Source organism: Hyaena hyaena, unplaced genomic scaffold, assembly GCF_003009895.1.
Source record: "Hyaena hyaena isolate Hyena2069 unplaced genomic scaffold, ASM300989v1 scaffold_65, whole genome shotgun sequence".
In the NCBI taxonomy this organism is placed as follows: Eukaryota; Metazoa; Chordata; class Mammalia; order Carnivora; family Hyaenidae; genus Hyaena; species Hyaena hyaena.
The window spans coordinates 3,867,731-3,889,382 of record NW_024080697.1 but is presented as its reverse complement, the minus strand read 5'-3'; the positions used below and the strand labels follow the sequence as shown (position 1 = coordinate 3,889,382).

The 21,652-nt window shown below is 41.4% G+C and overlaps 1 protein-coding gene across 2 annotated transcripts in view; it reads left to right on the top strand.

The window, feature by feature from the left end:
* The first annotated feature begins 14,372 nt into the window (after window positions 1-14,372).
* SNW1 (SNW domain containing 1) overlaps window positions 14,373-21,652 on the top strand; it is a 34,627-nt gene continuing 27,347 nt past the window's right edge. For both annotated transcript variants that reach the window (XM_039232278.1, XM_039232277.1), the window contains exons 1-2: window positions 14,373-14,431; window positions 19,203-19,356. In XM_039232278.1, coding sequence (XP_039088209.1) covers window positions 14,418-14,431; window positions 19,203-19,356 — 168 coding nt within the window. In that variant the 5' untranslated portion in view covers window positions 14,373-14,417. The remainder of the gene's footprint in view (window positions 14,432-19,202; window positions 19,357-21,652) is intronic.

Genomic DNA, 21,652 nt, shown 5'->3' with positions numbered 1-21,652 from the left:
CAGTGCAGATCCCAACTTGGAGCTCAGTCTCATAAGCTGTGAGATCATGACCTGAGCCGAAATCAAGAGTTGGACGCTTAATCGATTGAGCCATCCGGGTGCCTCCTATCTCCATTTTCAAATGAGGAAACTGAAGTCAAGAGGTTAACCAACTTGCTGGATAGCACACAACTAGTGGTAAAAGCCAGGAGTCTGCCTTCATGGAGCATACCCACAAGATAAAGGTATAAGGAAACACCTTAAGAAACACCAGTAGACATGGAGTTAATAAATAGAAGCTCAGGAATTAAAAAAAAAAGGAGCAAGTCCATTGTGGCTTTGTTATCTCAGAGGGGGTCTCTCATGAAACTTGGAGCAGAGATCTTTTTCTTAATAACGGCTTTATTGAGATATAATTCGCATACCATAAAATGCATCCTTTCAAAGTGTACAATTCACTTTGGTTTTTATTATATAAAATAATTTCAGTGGTTTTTATTATATTCACAGAGTTGTATAACCATCACCACCATCTAGTTTTAGGAACCTTTCCAACATTGTAAAAAGATACCTGTACCCATTAGCAGTCATTTGTCTTGCCTGGTCCCCCGTTTTCATCCCCCAACCCTGGCCCTAACCCTGAACAACCACTAACCCCTGCTCTGTCATGATCATGCCTATTCTGAATGTTTCACATAAATGGAATCATAATATTTGGTCTTTTGTGACTGGCTTCTTTCACTTGGTGTAATATTTTCAGGGTTCAGACATGTGGTCCCATGTACTGCTACTTCATTTCTTATTGCTGAATGATATTCTATCCTGTGGAGATACATTTTGCTTATCCACTCATCGGTTGATGGACATTTGGATTGTTCCCACATTTTGGCTATTATGAACAATGCTGGGCTATGAATATTTTGTACAGGTATCTGTGTGAATGTGTTTTCATTTTGGGGGGATATATACCTAAGAGTGGAGTTTCTAGGTCATATAATAACTCTATGTTGAACATTTTGAGGAACTGCCAAACCATTTTCCAAAGTAGCAACACGTTTTATTCCCACCGGCAATGTATGAGGGTTCCAATTTCTCTATATCCTCACTAACATTTGTTATTGCCTGTCTTTTTTATTATAGCCATCCCAGTGAGTGTGGAGTGGTATCTCATGGTTTAGAGCAGAGTTCTTGACTGTAGGTTGAACTTGACCTTGAATTTCACAAGGTCTCTTCCATCCTCAAGCCTTCACGCAAGCTCTGCCATGTCTCTTGGATCCCTGGTAGGAATGGACTCCTGTCTGTGAGCAAGGATAGGCTCAAGTCTTCACTTTCAGTTGACCTTCCCGCCAGTCACAGCTAGGTCTGCCAGTTGCCTTGCTGGATGTACACCTTTTAAAAAAAAAAAAAAAAAGGCACACTTGGCCTTGCCCATTCAGACAGTCTTCCATTGTCAAGTTGAGAGATCCTAGATTCATTCTCTCTCCACTTTTCTGGACTGCTCAAAGAGAAACACTCTCACTTCTGGAAGCTTCTCTTTATTGCCCTAGGAAAATTTTGATTTGCCTTTGTTAGAAACAGGCATGTAGGTGGTTTATTTTATGGAGGAGTTTAAATTCCTCGAGCCACACAGATTCTGACTTCCATTATTTAAACACTAAAATATTCTCAGCCCATCACCTAAAGGAATAGTTTTATATTCCTTTATATTTTACACATTATTGTTGATGTGTAACTAAGTGATGGATGTGAAAACTCCTATTAGGAACTCGTGTTGATGGGATTTTGAGGAGTGGTCCCCGGGGTACATGTGTGTCTGTCAGGTAAGTCAGGGAAATGTGGGGGTGTGAGTGCAGCTGGCATATGGAACCAGGAGGACTTGGCCATGACTGGGTTCAGTCATCTTTTGTCTGTTAGTGATGTGACAGCTAGAGAAATGACCCCTTCTGAGAAGGGGTCAGGGTAGAAGGTCAATAGGGAGAGAAGATCCAAAGGCTGCTGCTGCTGCTATGTCTCAGCCCTTTCTCAAGCTGTTTCATCTACTTAAATAGCCCCCCCAACCCCACCCATGGCCCAAACCTCTGCCACTGTCCTTCTGGGCTTCACCCACTAATAGCACATGATCCTGGTCAGGTGACATTACAGGAAGTATCCTCCGAACTCCCAGGCCTGGTGAAGGGACTCTTGTTGGTACTTCCAAAGCATCTGGGCTTACCTCCAGCATGGCACTCATCACATTGTGAGGTTACCTTTTTACACCTGGGGCTGCAACACATATGCTTACAGGGGCCAAGCAAATTATCAAAATAAGTGAGGCAGATCAGACGTGAGAATAATCCTGGCTTTTAAACAAAAAGATCTCTCATTTTTCTGAAATCATGCAGCTCCTTCAACCCATCTTTTGATTTCTTTTGAGAGCATCCTAGGCAAATGAAAGGTTTCACTTCTATCATAAGAAAAACAGTACAGCTGCAACAACGAACCACCAGTGACTCCCTCAGCTTTGGGTACATCAGGGGGTGGCAGGGTCTGTGGCCCACATTTCCACGTGACAAAATGCATTCTAGAGGACTGCCACCATGGGACAATGCAGGCCCAGCTCCGCAGGTTTCCAAAAGCAGTGGGAAGTCGAGATTTTTATTAATATCTCTTCATTTTGAATTGTCTACAACCAATTCAAAAATTTTGAAGTATGTGTGTGTGGGACAAACAATACTTGTCAAGACCAGATTCAGTCCATAAACCCCAGATGGACAATCCGCTGGTTGTGAGGACTAGTGCCATCAGTATTTCACTGAGTCCCCCAAATTAGCACAGGATTTGGTCCAGAAAAAGAAAAAAAAAAAATTTTTTTTTCTGGTACAGAAAAGAATTTTCTTCTGACAAATTTTTGATAGATTTTTTAAATTTTTAATGTTTTATTTATTTTTGAGACAAAGAGAGACAGAGTATGAGAGAGGGAAGGGCAGAGAAACAGAAAGATACAGAATCCAAAGCAGGCTCCAGGCTCTGAGCTGTCAGCACAAAGCCCAATGTGGGGCTCGAACCCACGAACGTGAGATCATGACCTGAGCTGAAGTCAGACGCTTAACCGACTGAGCCACCCAGGTGCCCCTAGATTTTTGAAGAATAACAGAAGATACCTATTTAGTACCCACTGTGACCCAAGCACTTAAGCACTTTCCATTCATTATCTCACATCATCTTCACAGCCTTATGGGGTAAGTAGACTTGCTGAAGGTTACAGAGCTAGGAAGCAAAGGGAGCAGGACTCAATCTCATGTCTGACTCCAGATTTCTTAGAAAAGTAGAATCAGGGGTGCCTGAGTGGCAACTCTTGAAATCAAGCACCCAACTCTTGATTTCAGCTGAGGTCATGATCTCATGGTTCATGGAATCAAGCCCCACCTCAGGCTCTGTGCTGACAGCATGGAGCCTGCTTGGGATTTTCTCTCTCCTCTTTCTCTGTCCCTCCCCACTCATTCTCTCTCACTCTCTCAAAAATAAACACTAAAAAAAAAAAAAAGAAAGAAAGAAAGAAAAGTAGAATCTTCCATTCCAGGGCCAGTATGAAATAGTAGTTAAGGTCATATTCTTAGGAATTAAAGTCCAGATTGGTCACTTTCTATTTGTCTCCTTGGACAATTTATATAATATCTCTAAGCCTCCAATCTGTAAAATAAGATAATAATAATTGGTCTGTAAAATAAGAGATAATAAGAATTAACTACTGGGGTGCCTGGTTGAGTGTCTGAATCGTGATTTCAGCTCAGCTCATGATCCCAGGGTTGTAGGATCAAGCCCCATGTTGGTCACCATGCTGAGCGTGGAGTCTGCTTAAGATTCTCTCTCTCCATCTGCCTCTCTCCCCAGCTTGCAAACTCTCTGTTTCTCTCTCTCACTCTCTAAAATAAAAAGAGAGAGAGTTTTAACTATTTATAAGGCTGTTTTAAGGGGTCAATGAGTTAAACAGACACAAAGGAGCTTATCAGCAAATAATAACTATTCTCATTGTGCCAGTATTTTCCCCTTAGGGTTATTAAATCCTTAGCCATGCATGCACACTGAAGCTTCTTCATTCACAAACGGCTATGTTCTGGTGGAATATCTTGCTACTAGAGAAGAGACAAGGAAGTAATGTAAGGAGTCACTTCAGATATCAGATGGCTGCCTTCTGAGCTGGCAGCACACTTGATAGGAATGAAAATGATCAAAACAAATGAAAGCGCTCAGGGCAGGGGGCAAATTGTTCCCCTGCCAGGCTATTCAATAGAAAAAGGAATAGTTATCTTGGGTCTAAAGCTTCATCCCCACTGGAGCCTTGCGTTTCAAATCCCTTTCAGGTTAGAGCCAGCTTTCAAAAAGAATAATTAAATCTGAAAAGAAATGGGGTCAGCAGGTCTTGTGTGCTTTTACACAGGAAGTCTCAGAGCTCAGGGAAGGGAGTCGCTGACAGCAAAGCTGCTTGCCTGTACCTCAAACCAAAGGATGGCTCAGTCCCAGGACTGATGTAGTAGCCCATCCTACTGCTACAAGTTCACCCTAACTTTAAGTCATCCAGAGTCGAATAATCGATTCTACTCAAAAACTGCTGCATTTCAGAACAATTTCAGTTTGTCTAATAAAAATTACTGTTATCTTTAGTGACAATATAAAAACAGAGATTGCATTCATGATAACAAAGAAATGAAATAAATGCCCGGGAATCAATATCCTGAGAGATGGGTACAATCTATATAAAGAAAACTCCAAAATGTTATTGAAAGATATGAAAGAAGATTTTAATAAGTCAAAACCTAAACAGTGTTCCTAAGACATAAAACTGTAAAGATATCAGCTATCTAAGTTAATTCATGGTCACCTCAAATAACAGTATTCCTAAAACCTTTTCAAAAAATACTCAACAGGGGCACCTGGGTGGTTCAGTCGGTTGAGTGTCTGACTTTGGCTGGGGTCATGATCTCATGGTTTGTGAGTTCGAGCCCTGCATTGGGCTCTCTGCTGTCAGTGTAGACCCTACTTAGGATCCTCTCTCTGTCCCCCCCCCTCTGCCCCTCCCCTATTCGTGCTCATGATTGCATGCGCGCTCTCTCTCTCTCTAAAAATAAATAAATAAACATTGCACCTGGATGGCTCAGTTGGTTGAGTGTCTGACTTTGGCTCAGGTCATGATCTCTTGGTTCATGGGTTTGAGCCTTGAATCATGCTCTGTGCTGACAGCTCAGAGCCTGGAGCCTGCTTCAGATTCTGTATCCCCCCCCTCTCTGTTTCTCCTCCACTTGTTCTTTCTCTCTCAAAAATAAATAAACATTTAAAAAAATTTTTAAAGACTCATCAAAATAATTCTAAATTTAATTTGGAAAAAAATTAATGAAGGGATACTATGTCATATTTCTTATTCACTTACTTATTCATTTTATTAATTTTGCATTTTACTTAACTTTGCTTCTACAGCTTTATTGCAATATATTTCACATCCCATAAAATTCATCTTTTAAAGTGCACAGATTAATGGGTTTTCGTATATTCACAGACTTGTTCCACCATCAGCACTATATAATTTTTCAATACTCCAAAAGAAACCTTTGTACCCATTAGTAGTCACTCACCTTTCCCATCTTCCACCCCTACCCAACCCAGCTAGGTAAAAATTTTTTAAGTTCTACATCCAAAATGGAGCTTGAATTCAGAACCCCAAGATCAAGAGCCACATGCTTTCCCAACTAAGTCAGCCAGAGCACCTCGCCCCGACTAACTATTAATCATTTTATCTCTATGCTTCTATTCTGGAAATTTTATATGAATGGAATTATATCTGGCCTTTTGTGATTGGCTTCTTTCACTTAACATAATGTTTCCAAGGTTTCTATAGTCAAAAATTTAACCTTGCACAGAGATCTGGCCTGTGTCCTCAGCATCTGAGGACTAATTTCTAAGTCCTTGAAATGTCATGCTTAACAGGAGCATTGTTGTTTGCCTGGGAGTCTTAGGTCACTAGATTGTCTAAGAATATAATTTAGGGTGGGGACTGGGCACACCAAATAGTCTTAGGGTAGGGGCTGGCCAGAAAGCTCAGCAATGTGCTTTAGTGTAGGGGTCTAGGTTACCCAGTATCAGTAGATGTTTGGAGGGGCTAGAGACTTGAGATCAGCCACATAAGCAATCAGTCACACCTATATGATGGAGGCCCAGGAAAAACTTTGGATGTCAGGGCTCAGGGGAGCTTGCCTGGCTGACAGTACTTCCTGCATATTGTCATATGTCAATGCGAGGAGAGCAATGCTGTCCTGCCTACACAGGGAGAGGACAGCTGGATGCTTCATATTTGGAATCCTCCTGGATTCTGCCCTATGCACGTCTTTCTTCCTTTAGCTGATTTGAATCCAGATCCTTTTCCTGTAATAAACCATGAGGATAACACCTTTCAGTGAGTTCTGTGTGTCCATCTAATGAATTATCAAAACTAAGAAAGAGGGGGTTACTGGGGTAGCTTAGTTGGTTAAGCATCTGACTCTTGCTTTCAGCTCAGGACATGAGCTCACAGTTCATGGGACTGAGCCCCGTGACAGGCTCTGCATTGACAGAATCATGAGATCATGACCTCAGCCAAAACAGAGGGTCAGAGACTTTAATGGGCTGAGCCACCCAGGCACTCTGCCCCTATTCTTGCTTCCGTTTCCCTTGCCTCTGAAGACATATCTGGAAAGAAGTTGCTATATCCAATGTCAGAGAGGTTACTGTCTGTGTTCTCTTCAGGATATCTATGGTTTCACATCTCACATTTAGATCTTTAATACATTTTGAATTTATTTTTGTGTATGGTGTAAGAAAGTGGTCGTTTCATTCTTTTACACGTCGCTGTCTAGTGTTCCCCATGCCACATTGTTGAAGAGACTGTCTTTTACCCATTGGATATTCTTTCCTGTTTTGTGAAAGATTAATTGACCATATAATTGTGGGTTCACTTCTGGGTTTTCTATTCTATTCCAATGGTCTCTGTGTCTATTTCTGTGCCAGTACCATACTGTTTTGATTACTTCAGCTTTGTAATATAACATGAAGTCTGGAATTGTGATGCCTCCAGCTTAGCTTTTCTTCAAGGTTGCTTTGGCTATCTGGGGTCTATTGTGGTTCCATACAAATTTTAGGATTGCTGCTTGTTCTTGCTCTGTGAAAAACGCTGGTAGTAAACCTAAAGCCAGCAGAAAGAAGGAGATCATAAAGATTAGAGCAGAAATCAATGATATAAAAACTAAAAAAAAAACCCAATAGAACAGATGAATGAGGCCAGGAGCTGGTTCTTTGAAAAAAAAAAAAAAAGTACTAAAATTGAGAAACTTCTAGCCAGACTCATCAAAAGAGAAAGGACCCAAATAGATAAAATCACAAATGAGAGTGGAGAAATAACAACCAATACCATAGAAATACAGACAGTTATAAGTAAGAAAACTGAGTGCAAAGTTAGGTTGATTAAGTTTTGGGGTGAGGGGGATTTGTGGGGTCCTGAGCTGACAACCAAGAAAGAATTCTTAAAGATGCCTTTGGTGTAAAAAAGTGGTTTTATTAAAACACGAGGACAGGGCCCACGGGCAGGAAGAGCTGCACTGGGGTCCTAATAGGTAACTCATATACCCTCAAGTTGGGAGGGGGTCAGGGATAGAGTTTGCCTCTAAGGTATTTGGAAGCAAGGTTTCTAGGACGTTGAGGGGCTAGCTGTTGCTAGGAATACACCATTAATTACCATTTAATAAAACCTCAGTCATGAGACCCTCAGATGTATTTGAGGGGGGCATAAGCTTGGAGCATGATTGCCAGCCTATATCTTGGGGCAGATGAGATAAAAGAAATTGACTTTCAGGATCCTTGAGTTTGAGATAATGTTCAGCTAAAGTTTTCTTTTGCCTCCAGCAAAATGTCATCCTTGAGGCAGCTGAGCCCCTAGAGGGAGGTCACTCTGCCTGCTCAAGGACTTGTCCATGGGCTCTAGGCAGTAAGGGAATTTATTTTTCCATTTGCCTTAGTTTCTTACATCACCATGGCAAGGATTTAAACTCCTTTCCTTTGTTCTTGGGTAGCCAGGGGTGTCTGCGGAATGCTGTACATACTCCACCTGGGAGTCGAGGGGTGTGCTAGCTTGTTCTTTGCCCCTTAGCCTGCCTCATGTTCCCTCATCAAGGTGGCATGCCCAGGGTGCATGGCTAGTAAATAAGGGAGCCAGGAGAGGAGCTTCGGAATCTGTGTGTTTAACCATTTCGGAAACAGATTTCGGAATCTGTGTGTTTAACCACTCTACCCCGTCACCTCGCTCGTGGCTACAGAGTTATAGCTAGTTAGGAATCAAGTTAGGTCCTCGCTTCTCTGAGAATGGATTCCCCCCTCTATCTGGAATATCAAGGGTGGAGTGAGCTGATGGGTCTTGGCAACCTGGAAGAGCACCAATTCTGACGCATGAGGGGCTCTCCATTTTGAAGAGGCAGCTGCTAATTACCTGAGATAACGAGGGCTGAGCGTGGCAGGAAGACACAGCACAGAGGAACACAGACCCCCACCCCCACCCAACTGAGTAAAGGGCTTGGCCTTGGGGTATAATATCATATTACTTTTGCAGTATATTTGCCTTCTTAATTATGTTTTGCCAAGATTGTTATTAAAGTCAGATGCTCTTCTCCACACACCCCAAGGACAGTGAGTGACCGTGACTGGTAGAAATGCTTCACACGCATGTGCTTCTGTGAGAAATGAGAGTGGATGGGAGAAGCACGTCTCCACCTCTTTCTTTCAATCCTGCATCCCTGATCTCTGTCTGTATCTTACGGACTTCCCATGTTAATTACTTTAACCTTGTCCTCAGTGGCCTCCTTTGTCTCCCATCACCATAGAAACCCACTCGGACTTGAGAACTGTCTTTATAGCCAATTTCTGTGACCCAGCCCTCTATTTAAGTCCTCCTTCAGCTCCAAATCACCTGCGGAATTAAATCTAAGCTCCTTGATCTTGGCTTCCAGGAGCTTCTCTAATTTGCTCCTCTTTTATACTCTTTCTAGAAGTAATACATTCCTGGAGCAGAGGTTAAAGCAGATCAATGTCAACCGAAATATTAACAGTAATAACTAATATATTTACACAGTGCTTTAGAGTTGAGTAAAACATATCCACGTGCACTACCTCAATGAAACACTTCATGATATATGTACAGCATGTCACAGGATCAGCATATTAAGTTTGATAAAATTGAGGCCCAGAGAAGTTAAGTGTCTTGACTGATGAGGAGAACAAAAGGCAAAAGAAATGTAGATAAAATTAAATTTCCTTACAACTTGCAGCCCATTGATAAATTCTTGAGACAGGCAGAGTATGACATTCCTCAAGGAACTCACAACTGCCTTAATGTTAATGCTTTGCTAGAGGCAAGAAGCAACCTTAGCCCGACTATAGACAGACCTCCAGGATCCTGTAAGTCTTCTTTAACAAACGAAAACCTCTTTAGAAACTTCCTTTATCTCTACCCGCCCTCGCCAATCCCCCCCAATCAATCATTCCTCACAATCCCAGCGCAGTTCTTCCTGCCCTTCGGTCCTGTCCCCATGCTTTAATAAAAACTAGCCTTTTGTACCAAAAAGCCTCAAGAATTGTTTCTTGGGACGCCTGGGTGGCTCAGTCGGTTAAGCGTCCAACTTCGACTCAGGTCATGATCTCACAGTTTGTGGGTTTGAGCCCCACATCGGGCTCTGTGCTGACAGCTCAGAGCCTGGAGCCTGCTTCACTTCTGTGTCTCCCTCTCTTTCTTCCTCTCCCTCACTCACACTCTGTCTCTCTCAACAATAAACAATAAAAACATTTTTTAAAAAAAAAATTCTTTCTTAACAGTTCACTCCTAGTCCATATCACATCACCCATGACACAGTTTATTGGTGAAGCTATAGCCTGAATTAATAGCTTCAGACTCCTAGACTGTGTTTGTTACATTACACAATGTGATCAATAATCCTGCATTTACCAAAATAGTTGTTTTTTTTTTCTTTTGGCTTATATCCTGTGACAGACAAGATTCTAATATCTATCCCAAGATCTCCTCCCTGCCGGCCCCTTAGGTACATGCCCAGCATAATCCCTGGAGCTGTTAATATAATAAGACAACTGTCCCCTGATTATGTCATTATATGGCAAAGTTGACTTTTTTTTTAATGCTGACTTTTTAAAAAAAGCTTTATTTATTTTGCTAGAGAGAGAGAGAGAGGGAGGGAGGGAGAACCAGTGGTAAAAGAGCAGAGAGAGAGAATCCCAAGCAGAGTCTGAAGGGGAAACATGAGACAGTGAGATCATGACCTGAGCAGAAATCAAGAGTTGGACACTTAACCGACTGAGCCATCCAGATGCCCCTAGGTTGACTATACAATAAAGAGATTATCTGGATGGGCCTGACCTCATCAATGGACCCTTTAAAAGCAGAGAGTTTCTTCCAGCTGGTGGCAGAAGAGAAGGTTGGAGAGATGTGCCCCAGCTGGCCCGGAACGAAGCAAAAGTCCACGGTGGGAAGGACCTGAGAGTGGCCAGCAGGAGGTGAGAGTCGGCCCCACTGACAGCACACAACAAGATAGGAACCTCAATCCTACAACTGCAAGAAACCAGATTTTGCCAACGACAAGAATGCGCTTGGGGATGGACTTTTCTACAGAACCTCAGCCTGATAGGCCAGCCAGTCTAATACTGTGATCTGGGCCTATGATACCCTGGACAAAGAATTCAATCATGTGGTACTAGCCTTCTGACCTGCAGAAATGTGAACTAATACAGGGGTGTTGTTTGAAGCCACTAAGTTTGTAAGAATTTGTTACATGATAATAAAAAATGAACACAAAGGAGCCTGGGTAGCTCAGTAGATTGAGCGTCTGACTTCAGCTAAGGTCATGATCTCACGGTTCATGAGTTCAAGCCCCACATCGGGCTCACTGCTATGCATGTACAGACCTCTTCAGACCCTCTGTTGCCCTCTCTCTCTGTTCCTCCCTTGCTTACTCTCTCTCTCAAAAGTGAATAAACATTAAAAAAAAAAAAAGAAAAAAATGAATATATTTTCCATTTCCTTTCTAACAGTAGGGTAGTTTTTAATTCTCATATAGTAAAACTGACTTTTTTGGTATACAGTTCAATGAATTTTAACACACGTATAGATGCATGTAACCACCATCACAATCCGAATACAAGACAATTCCATCACCCCCAAAAACTTCCCTGTGGGGGTCACATCTGTCCCCCGCCCTTAATCCCTGGCAACCACTCTCTGTCACTTGAGTTTTATCTTTTCAGGAATAACTGCAAGGGTTTAAATCACAAGGTCCTAATATAATACAGTACTGTAAATGTATTTTCTCTTGTGATTTTCTTAATAACATTTTCTTTTTCTAGCTTGCTGCATTGTAAGATTCAAGTTACGTTATCTTTTTTTAAGTTTATTTTTAAGTTTATTTTTATTTATTTTGAGAGAGAGATAGAGAGCAAGCAGGGGAGGTGTAGAGACAGAGTGAGACAGAATCTCAAGCAGAATTCCAAGTCCTGTTATGGGGCTTAAACCCGCAAACCATGTGATCATGACCTGAGCTGAAATCAAGAATTGAACCCTTAACTGACTAAGTAACCCAGGCACCCCTTAAGTTATTTTATCTTATCTTAAATTATAGTAGTTAGGTTTTGGGGGAGTCAAAATTATATAAGGATTTTTGACTGCATGGAGGGTCAATGTCCCTAATTAATCCTTGCATTTCTCAAGGGCAAACTGTAATATACAAGTTTTAGAGACTGGCTTCTTTCACTCAGCACAATGCCTTTCAGATTCATCAAAGTTGTGTGTATTAATAGTTCATAGAGTGGCAGATTAAAAAAAAATGTTTTTAATTTTTAAGAGATAGAGACAGAGCTCCAGCAGGGAGGGGTAGAGAGAAGGGGAGACACAGCATCTGAACCAGGCTTCAGGCTCTGAGCTGTCAGCACACCTGCTAAACTGACATTTTTACTTGGCTATCTCTATGTCTAACACCACTTCTGATATAAGATGTTCAAAACCAAACTCCTGATCTTCCACACATGTGACTCTCTTGCAGCTGGCCCTCTTAGTTAATAGCAATCCCATCTCTAGAATTCTCAAACATAAACCCTCAGAGCCATCCTTGATTATTCTCTTTCATATTTCACATCAATTCTATCATCAAAATTTGTTAGTTCTACCTTCAAAATAGATCCAGATTCCAATCTCTTCTTACCATCTCTACTCCTACTCCCTCCCTAAACCATCAGCATCTCTCCCCTGAATCATCACAAAAGCCGCCCACTGGTCTCCTGTTTCCATCCTTGCTTCTTGGAGTCCATTTTCAACACAGCAGTCATAATAATCTTCTTAAAACACAAATCGGATCATGTGTTTTCTCTGCTCAAAATCTCCGGGGCGCCTGGGTGGCTCAGTCGGTTAAGCATTTGACTTCGGCTTAGGTCATGATCTCACGGTTCGTGGGTTTGAGCCCCATGTCAGGCTCTGTGCTGACAACTCAGAGCCTGGAGCCTGTTTCAGATTCTGCCTGCCCCTCCCCTGCTCTCTCTCTCTCCTTCTCTCTCTCAAAAATAAAATAAACATTAAAAATTAAAAAAAAAAAAAAAAAAGAAAGAAACCTCTACACCCAACGTGGGGCTCAGAGTTACAATCCTGAGATCAAGAGCCATGTGCTCTACCGAAACAACCAAGCACACTCTGTCACTTTAAAGCAGTGCAATTTGACTATACATGCCTGGAGAGAGATACTCTTAAGGGCAAAAAGAATTGAAAAAAAAAAAATCAGAAACTATTATCATTAAGCATATGTTTAGTAATCATATTAGTAACGTTATTCTGAAACTATTTCATATATACAGTAGGATAAAACAATTATGTTAATTGATTGTCATTGACATTATTGCCAAATGTAATTATGTTAATGCTAGTAGGTACCAAGATTTTCAGAAGAGATATGCATATAAAATCAAAGTTAAGGGGCGCCTGGGTGGCTTAGTCGGTTAAGCGTCCGACTTTCGCTTAGGTCATGATCTCGTGGTTCGTGGGTTCGAGCCCCGCGTCGGGCTCTGTGCTGACTGCCAGCTCAGAGACTGGAGCCTGTTTCAGTCTGTGACTCCCTCTCTCTCTGACCCTCCCCTGCTCACGCTGTCTCTCTCTCTCTTTCCTAGAAATAAATAAAACATTTAAAAAAAAAATGAAAGTTAAGCAAAATCTGTGTAATCCTAAATTTGCACTGGAAATATTAATGTAAATGCATGATGTGATCTAAATTTTTTAGTTCTGTCAACTAAAAAGGCTTACAAACAATAATCAACCCAGGAACAATGAATATTTGTAGCATCTAGATTGTCTTCTCTAAATACCACTTTCCTATTTAAAGGAGGGCTCCTTGGAGAAATGACTGATTCCAAGCCTAGGATAGAAAAAGTACTAGATGAGCCTACAACATCTTGTCACACTAGAAATTGATTCATCCTGGGCAGGGGCTCCTGCTGCTTCTGCTCAAAGTATGTTTTGGTTCAGGAAAATTCAAAGAGCTGGATATTTATAGTGTATGCAGTTTTCTGTATGTGTGTTATACTGCAACTAAAAGATTGTATCTACCTACTCTTTATCATGGAAAATGTCCAATGTATGAGCGTAATGAGCATCCATTTCCCCATTATCCAGCTTCAACAGTGATCAAAAATGGCTATTCTCATTTCATCTACATCCCGCCCACTTCCCTATCTCCAATATTTGCAAGCAGGTTTCATTTATCCTATCAGTTCATCAAAGATTATGTTTAATCCATAATCTAAGTAAAATACATCAACTACCTAAAATGCAAACATACATAACATAACAAAAGAAATGTTGTAAAGGTAACTTAACCAAGGATCACATTATCTTCCCAGGAGAGTGTTTTGGGGGTGGGGTGTGGAAAGAAAAGTTTCGAGTGTGAATGTTTTTAGAGCGGCCTAAAACTCTCCATTCGACAGTCTCACAATTTCCTATTATTTTAAAACCCTCTCACCCTTTTATTTAACGTTGCTGTTTCCGGGATACTCTTGTGTTTCGGATCCCTCGGTACCTGGGGAATTCTGAGTACTGAGTGGAGAATAAAATAAAGCAGCTTAAAAGGCATCTCACCTTCGTTATTTTGCCTAGGGAACGATCTGTTATGTCACAGTGTAGGAGCGACGCATCTGCCTTTCTTAAATGAAGCCCTTATCTCGTTAATGAACGAATCGGTCTGGTTAGGACAGAACCAAATCGTACTCTTGTTCAAAGAACTACAAATCCCAGAAGGCCCTTCGGCTGAGGCGCCTGCGTATCGCGTGTTCTTCCTTTCCCCTCCTCGTCAGGGGAAAGGCCCGCCCCGTGGTGCTGTCGCTCGCGTTGGAAGAAGCGGAAGAAGATGGCGCTCACCAGGTGGGTTGTTGATTGGGGTCCTGGATACGGAAGGGTCTGGGAGTACCCACCTTTTACCTTTCTCTGCCCAGTGTCTCCGGGCGGTGACCTGGCTCAGGGCACAGAGCGACGTGGGCCGCGGTCACGGCTAGGCCCTCTTGCCGGCCTCCGGGACGACTAGGCCTCACCGAAGCTGGGGTCTTTCCTGAGCGGTTTCCCGGGGTGAGTGCCCCCCCGCTCATTAGGGCCGAAAGCCTCAGCGTGATGAAGAGCTCTTCAGTTTCAGATGCCGGGGAGTCGCACGTGGTTTTCGCTTGAGCATCTTGAGGCTGTGGAGAGCTCTCCGTTCGGTCCGCGGCTTGCGCCGGCACGGTGGGGATGTGGAGGGCAGTGGCTTCTTGGGGCGGAATGAAGCGGCGGGAGGCGACTGCCCGGCTTAACGGTGGTGGGTCTGCCGAAGTCTCTGTCCCGAAGCAAGGATTCCTGAAAAAAGCGGGCCTGGCGCTGGACAGAGATTTTAAATTAGCCACTGTGGCGCGGCCGCTGCCTACTAATAAGGCGCCGCTGCTCTGCACTTTTAACTTTGGACCTTAGAATTTCTTCCGTAGATAGAACCGCTTCAGATTTTTTGCTGTTCCCGGTTACCTTGGTAACCGCATGTAAAGTGGTCCCCGCCTTTGAGAAAAAGATGCTTAAGTGGGAGATTCCGAGGAGTTACGTAACTCCTATTGGTGTGCGACCTTGCTGCCCCATCTAAGTAGAAAAACTTTCCATGCGAATGCGAGCAGGAAAAGTTGAGTTGTCTAAGATCGTTGTAAAGACAGTAGTCATTTTAGGACATAAGCTTGAGTTCCCTGAACACATTTGATTCTCCTCGTAATTGATTTTCCTGGCTGATGAATCCTAACAATGTTTTAAGCAGAAGATTCCTGGGGGAATTAAGTTTGGGTTCCTTGCTTGATCCTAGAGGTTGTGTGTGTGCAGAAGGAAATCTAACAGTCTTTACAGGGAAGTTGGGGTACAAGGTATACAGATAGGAAAGAAAGAACAGCACACAAATGCTTGTTTGTGTAGTACTAACCTTAAGCGCAAAAGGAACGAGATGAAATGAGTTGAATGGACTGGAGTTTTCTTTAGTAAATATTATAAGCAGCAGACTTTTGAGTGCACCTCCAGATAGGAGGCACAGTGGCAAAGACTACTAGAGTTATAAGGAAAGGTTTTGGGGAAAGGGTGGGATTTGGAAAGGACACCCAGAAAAAGTAACCAGAGATGTGGTGGGTATTGTGTGCTTAAAATGGCAATGGCAGAGTGCAGTCCTCAAATGACTAGTCTTGGGGACTACATGGTGTTCTGAGTTTGTTGAGTTCTGGCTAATTTGATTTTTAGAGATGGTCAAGTTCCCCATGAAGTGTTCTTTATCTCCAAGATCTACCAAAGATTCTTAATAGCAGGGACTTGACATACTGATATGTTAGTCTTGGTGTCACCAGTCATTGTTAGTAACTAAAGACTGAAAGTCATACTGGTTTAGTTTTCTAAATCAAGTATATTTAAGGTTCTGTGTCTCATAACATCACTTGCATTTAAAATGCTATATTCAGTAAAGGGGAAAGGGTAGACTAAGTTGTCTCAGCAGTAGCCCTGTTGACATTTTGGGCTGAAGAATTCATTCTGGTATGGCGCTGTCCTGTGTATAGTAAGATGGTTAGCAGCATCTTTGGCTTCTAACCACAAGATGCCAGTGGCACTGCCCCCATTCTCTACCCCCAGGTCTTGACAATCTTAATGTCTCCAGGTATTATCTTACACCTACATTGTAAATATTTTGACCACCTCCCTGATGAGAGCCACTGAGGTGGACTTTCTGCTTGCGTATGCAGCCTGCTCTGTACCCCTTCCCCTTCCCTACCCTGCTACTGCAGGAGTGTGCCTCTTTGTGGGAATGTCCTCCTTTACAAGGAACTGCAAGATTAAGACCCTCTGGAAGACTAGAGTATGTTCAGACCCTAATCCAGGCCAAGTTACCTGTTTATTGGATTGTCTAAACTCTCCACTTTGGCAGGTTGCCTGCCTTTTGATCATTTTAGTGACCAGTTCTTCCAACAGAAGGTAAAGAAAAGAATAAAATAAGTAAATATTTTGGCTTCTTTCTGTCTTTGTATTCCTCCTATGTACTCGATATGTATGGTATACTGAAATAACTGTGGTAGAAACCCAAAGCTTTTGACTCCATCCATTCATCCATCCTTCAGTTAGTAAATATTTGTTGAAGGTTTACCGTGTGCCAGGCACTATTCTAGTGTTGGTATTACAGTATTAAATCAGTCTAGCAAACTCCTTATTTTCAAAGAGCTTACATTCTAGGACAGACAGACTGTATATATATAAGTAAACAAATCAATAATGCAATTTCAGGTAGTAATTACTAGGAATAAAAATGAAAGGGCAGAGAGTGACTCAAAATGTGGGATGGGGTGCTGTTTTGGACAAGGTGGTCAGAAAACAGCCGTGGAGAGGTATAATTAGCAGAGACATGAATGCTAAGAAGCAAGGACTAAAAGATCTAGGAGGGGTGCCTGGCTGGCCCACTTGGTACAGCTTGCGACTCTTGGTCTTGGGGTTGTAAGTTCAAGCCCCATGTTGGGTGTGGAGATTACTTAAAAATAGAATCTTTAAAAATGAATGAAAGAATGATCTGGGAAAGAGTTTTCCATAAAAGCACTATAGGAAAGAATGTTCTTAAATAGTATTTTATGGCAGATAGAAGAACAAACATAAAGATCTTGAGATGGCAGAAGGGAAAGCAATAGGACTGTAGTGACATAAAGATGGTGAGTGCAAAGGGCAGAGTGAATTTCTGTAAACATTTAAGTAGCCCTCGCTGTAAGTTGGACAGTGCCAGGAGAGTTGGGGATGACAGAAGCAGAATCCATGATTTCTGCAAGCTGCTGACAGTCTAGTGAGAGAAAGAAAGGTAAATGAGTAGATGATTGTGACACAGTAAGATAATTGTTATCGTAGTGGTACATAGAGTGTCTTGTGGGAGCATGGGTGGGGAGCAACTGATCCAAATTGGTGGAATCACAGAACAGCTCCACATAATCAAATATGTATGGAACAGTATGCATTGGTCAGTATTTAGACACTGTGCCAACGGCCTCATAGATTTTCTCATTTACTACTTAGAGCAACTCTGCGAGGTAGGTGGTCTTATCTGTCATTACAGATGAAAAAACAGAGGTTCGAAAGAGAAGTAATGTATCTGGGTTACTACCTGGCATAGGTTGGATTTGAACTCTGAGCTCTTAGCTGTCACATTGCCTGACATTCTGGACTGGATTAGATCCCTCTAATGTATACCGTCATAGCATTCTATACTTTTCCTTCATCATTTAATGTAATTTGTAATTAGAGATTTGTATGAGCATTTGATTATCTCTCTCCTCTGCAAGACTGTAACCTCTCTCTTAGTTTATAGTCTCATTGCCTACATAGCATTGTACCTGCACCCAAGTGATCAAAAAATATTTTGAATATATAAGTTCTGCTTATCCAAATATGCTTACTTGCCAAGAATCACAAAAGAACCTTAACTTTTCCATTAAACATATTATTCATTTAATGGAATCTTTCTGTGATACTTGGGGTATCTCTATAATAACATTTATCATACTTCAAAGTTGTTAAGAATAGCTTAGTAAAAAGGCTACTGTAATTAAAGAATGACAGACTACATCTTTAGAATTTCTCCTTTGAAGGAGGGCACTTGGGGATGAGCACTGGGTGTTATATGGAAACCAACTTGACAATAAACTATAAAAAAAAATTTTTTTTAAATGTTTTATTTATTTCTAGGAGAGAGAGCGAGACCACGTGAGCAGGGGAGGGTCAGAGAGAGAGGGAGTCACAGACTGAAACAGGCTCCAGGCTCTGAGCTGGTAGTCAGCACAGAGCCGGACGCGGGGCTCGAACCCACAAACCGCGAGATCATGACCTAAGCGAAAGTCGGACGCTTAACCGACTAAGCCACCCAGGTGCCCCAAAAAAATTTTCTTTAAATTTAAAAACAAAACAATTTAAAAAATTACATTCTCCATTTGGGAAAGTGATAGGTTTCCTCTACTCTCTAAAACAGACATTTCAATGTAATAAACACCGAAAAGTTCTTAGCCCAAAAAAAAAAAAAAAAGAATTTCTCCTTTGAATCTTTGACCTCTTAAGTTTTAAATTGCATTCTAAATTACATAACTTCAGGAAAACACACTTAAATATGCAACTTGTGTTTTCTTTTATCCACCTCTTTGTTACATTCAGTGCTAATCCTTACTATTTTGCTGTTGTTGTTGACACTAAAATAGTTAAAAGAAAGAAGCATAAGAGTAAAGTAGTTAAAAATAAGCAGTATAAAAGTAGTGAAGACAACAAGAAAACCACATAGTGGACAGTTGGCCCCTGAGTAATTGAGTGTTTTCTTGCTTGTTACAAGAAAAGAGATGTGGAAGCATAAACACTCAATAGTTTATTATATGGAATATCTGTTAGTTTTTTATTATGGGTATTGTTTCCCTGCATCTTAGTCAAATGTTTTTACTTTATGTCTCTGAGCAAATCATTTATTTCTTTTCAGACAAAATAAAATGACTGATACTGAATATTGCCATGAATCATTGAAATGTTTGCTCTTTTGCTCAAGATAAAAAGTATGGTAAAATAGTCTCTGATGGCCAAATTGCAATGATCAAATGTAAGAGGGTTTTTTTCATCTGACTTTTGTTCTCTTTGCTTATAGCTTTTTACCTGCACCTACTCAGCTATCTCAGGACCAGCTTGAGGCTGAAGAAAAGGCAAGATCCCAGAGATCACGACAGACCTCACTGGTCTCGTCCCGAAGAGAACCTCCCCCATACGGGTACCGGAAAGGCTGGATACCTCGGTTATTAGAGGTAAATAATTGTGTTAACATTTATCATAATACTTTTGTAAAATACTCTGGAACCTCGGCACATGAATGCGAATATGCTAGAAATCCTGGTCATGAATTCCTTAGACACGTACTCCTCTTAGAAGATTGATCTTTTTCTTCTGCCTTATTATCACTTCTTTATGATCACAAGAGAATTGTACCTGTTTATGTCCAGCTATTAAACATGTACAAAAGAAACTACCATACTCTAAATCCAGGTATTACAGTATATAGAGAAGTAAGAGGAGAAAATGAAAGAACAAGTTCATGTTCGGGTGCCTTTCCCTCCATTCCCCCACATGCACAACACCACATAACCCTGAAGAGACAGCCTTCGTCCAGGGAAAACTCCGGCAGCATTTCTGTTTCTGATTTCCTTCCTGTTAAGTATAGTGGAAAGAGCACTGGCAAGAAGTTTAAAACAATAAGTAAAAATAAATGTTTTTGCATCATAGCTGTGCTGCTTGCTGTTCGTGTGACACTGGGCAGATCCTGACCTCTCTTTATCAGTTTTCTGGTCTTCAACTTGAGAATGTTAATATAAGTCTAATATACAAATTAGATCAATGTTTTAGGAGGTATAAGATAATTTGATGGTTGATTTGGAGGTGATGAGGGACAAAGAAGACTCTGAAATGATCTTTTTATATCTCTAGCTTATTTCCAAAAAAACAAACTTCTTTGGTAGTACCTATCATCCTAATTACTCTGTATCCTTTACAGCAGTTCAATACATATTCTTGCCCTAATTCCAGGGCAGACTTCCCATACTTGACCACCTTTTTCATCTAGGGAGAAAAAGCAAACATTTGAGACTTAACTATGTTGTTTCCCCAAGACTACCTCCTCTTTGATCAAACCTTATTCTTCTGTCTCTCAGTATTCATTCTGACCCCTGCACATTTTGCTCCTCCACTTCCCAAGGAATGTACCTGCCCTATTAAAAATCTTTGTGCTTAGGGGCGCCTGGGTGGCTTAGTCGGTTAAGCGCCCGACTTTCGCTTAGGTCATGATCTCGCGGTTCGTGGGTTCGAGCCCCGCGTCGGGCTCTGTGCTGACTGCCAGCTCAGAGCCTGGAGCCTGTTTCAGTCTGTGACTCCCTCTCTCTCTGACCCTCCCCTGCTCACGCTGTCTCTCTCGCTCTCTCTCTCCTAGGGAAAAAAAAAAATCTTTGTGCTTATACCATGCATCTTTGTACCCAGTTATTTTCATTTTATCACTCTTACATTCTGTCCTTTTATGGTTGTGATTTTTACCTTACACATGTGAAGGGCTTATGCCCTCAGCCTTTTTTCTTGTATGCCTCCAAGTGGAGATCATAGTGAATTAAGTATTCACTGGATTTGAAATTTGTTGCTTCATACCCTACAAGATGCTGTCCCTGTTCTCAGCCTCTCCCATGTTTGTCATTCTCCCCGCCTAACAGAACAGTCTATAGAGCCTAGAAGACAAACTCCCAACTAGATCATGTCTTTTAAAAACTTTCCTTGTTTTTTTTCCCTTAGCTCTTAGTAATTCTAATATTTGAAAGCCAGTCTTACTGAAATTACTAAGAGTTTTTTGTTGTTGTTGGCTTTTGTTTTCACTGATCATGTAATCTGTGAGATGCGGGGCAAAAGAAAAGATTACCAAGGAGGCTGTAATTCTCTCTTAATCTGGGGTAAGAAGGTAGTGATTGACATTATCTAATAGGATATTGTGTCTCTTGAGGGATTATAGATATTCTTCGTTTGTCTCTCACTAGATTACAGAGTGGAGGTAGCAGACATCATATTACATACAACAGAAACCTCATCCTTACTTCCATGTCAGCGTTATGACATTTAGGTACTTTTTAAAATCTTACTTGACTAAAGGTTTTGTACATCCTCATGGAATAGAACAGTTTATTTGAAAATCAAACCAAAAGAGCCAGCTAATCTGGAAGTACTGTGAATGCTTCTTGAGGGGAGTGAACGTTCTGTTGAGAGCATTTTGTTCTAGTGTTCAGAGTAAAAGCTTTGATTTTCTGGCAAGCTTCATGACCACATAATGCCACATGCACAGCTCTAAAGTGCTTATTACAGTTGAAGGACTCCAGTAGGTCTGAGCACATGTCACATTGATGGCTTGGCTATAGGTAGCACCTTTCTTGGGAATATTTTAACTATTTTCTGCCAAATTCAGAAGAAAATGCTTCCCTCAGCTTTATTGTTTGTTTTTAAAAATGTCAAAAGTTTTTTTAGCAAGTCAGCGTATTATACCTAGGAAATCACATATCCAGGATCTAATGGAAT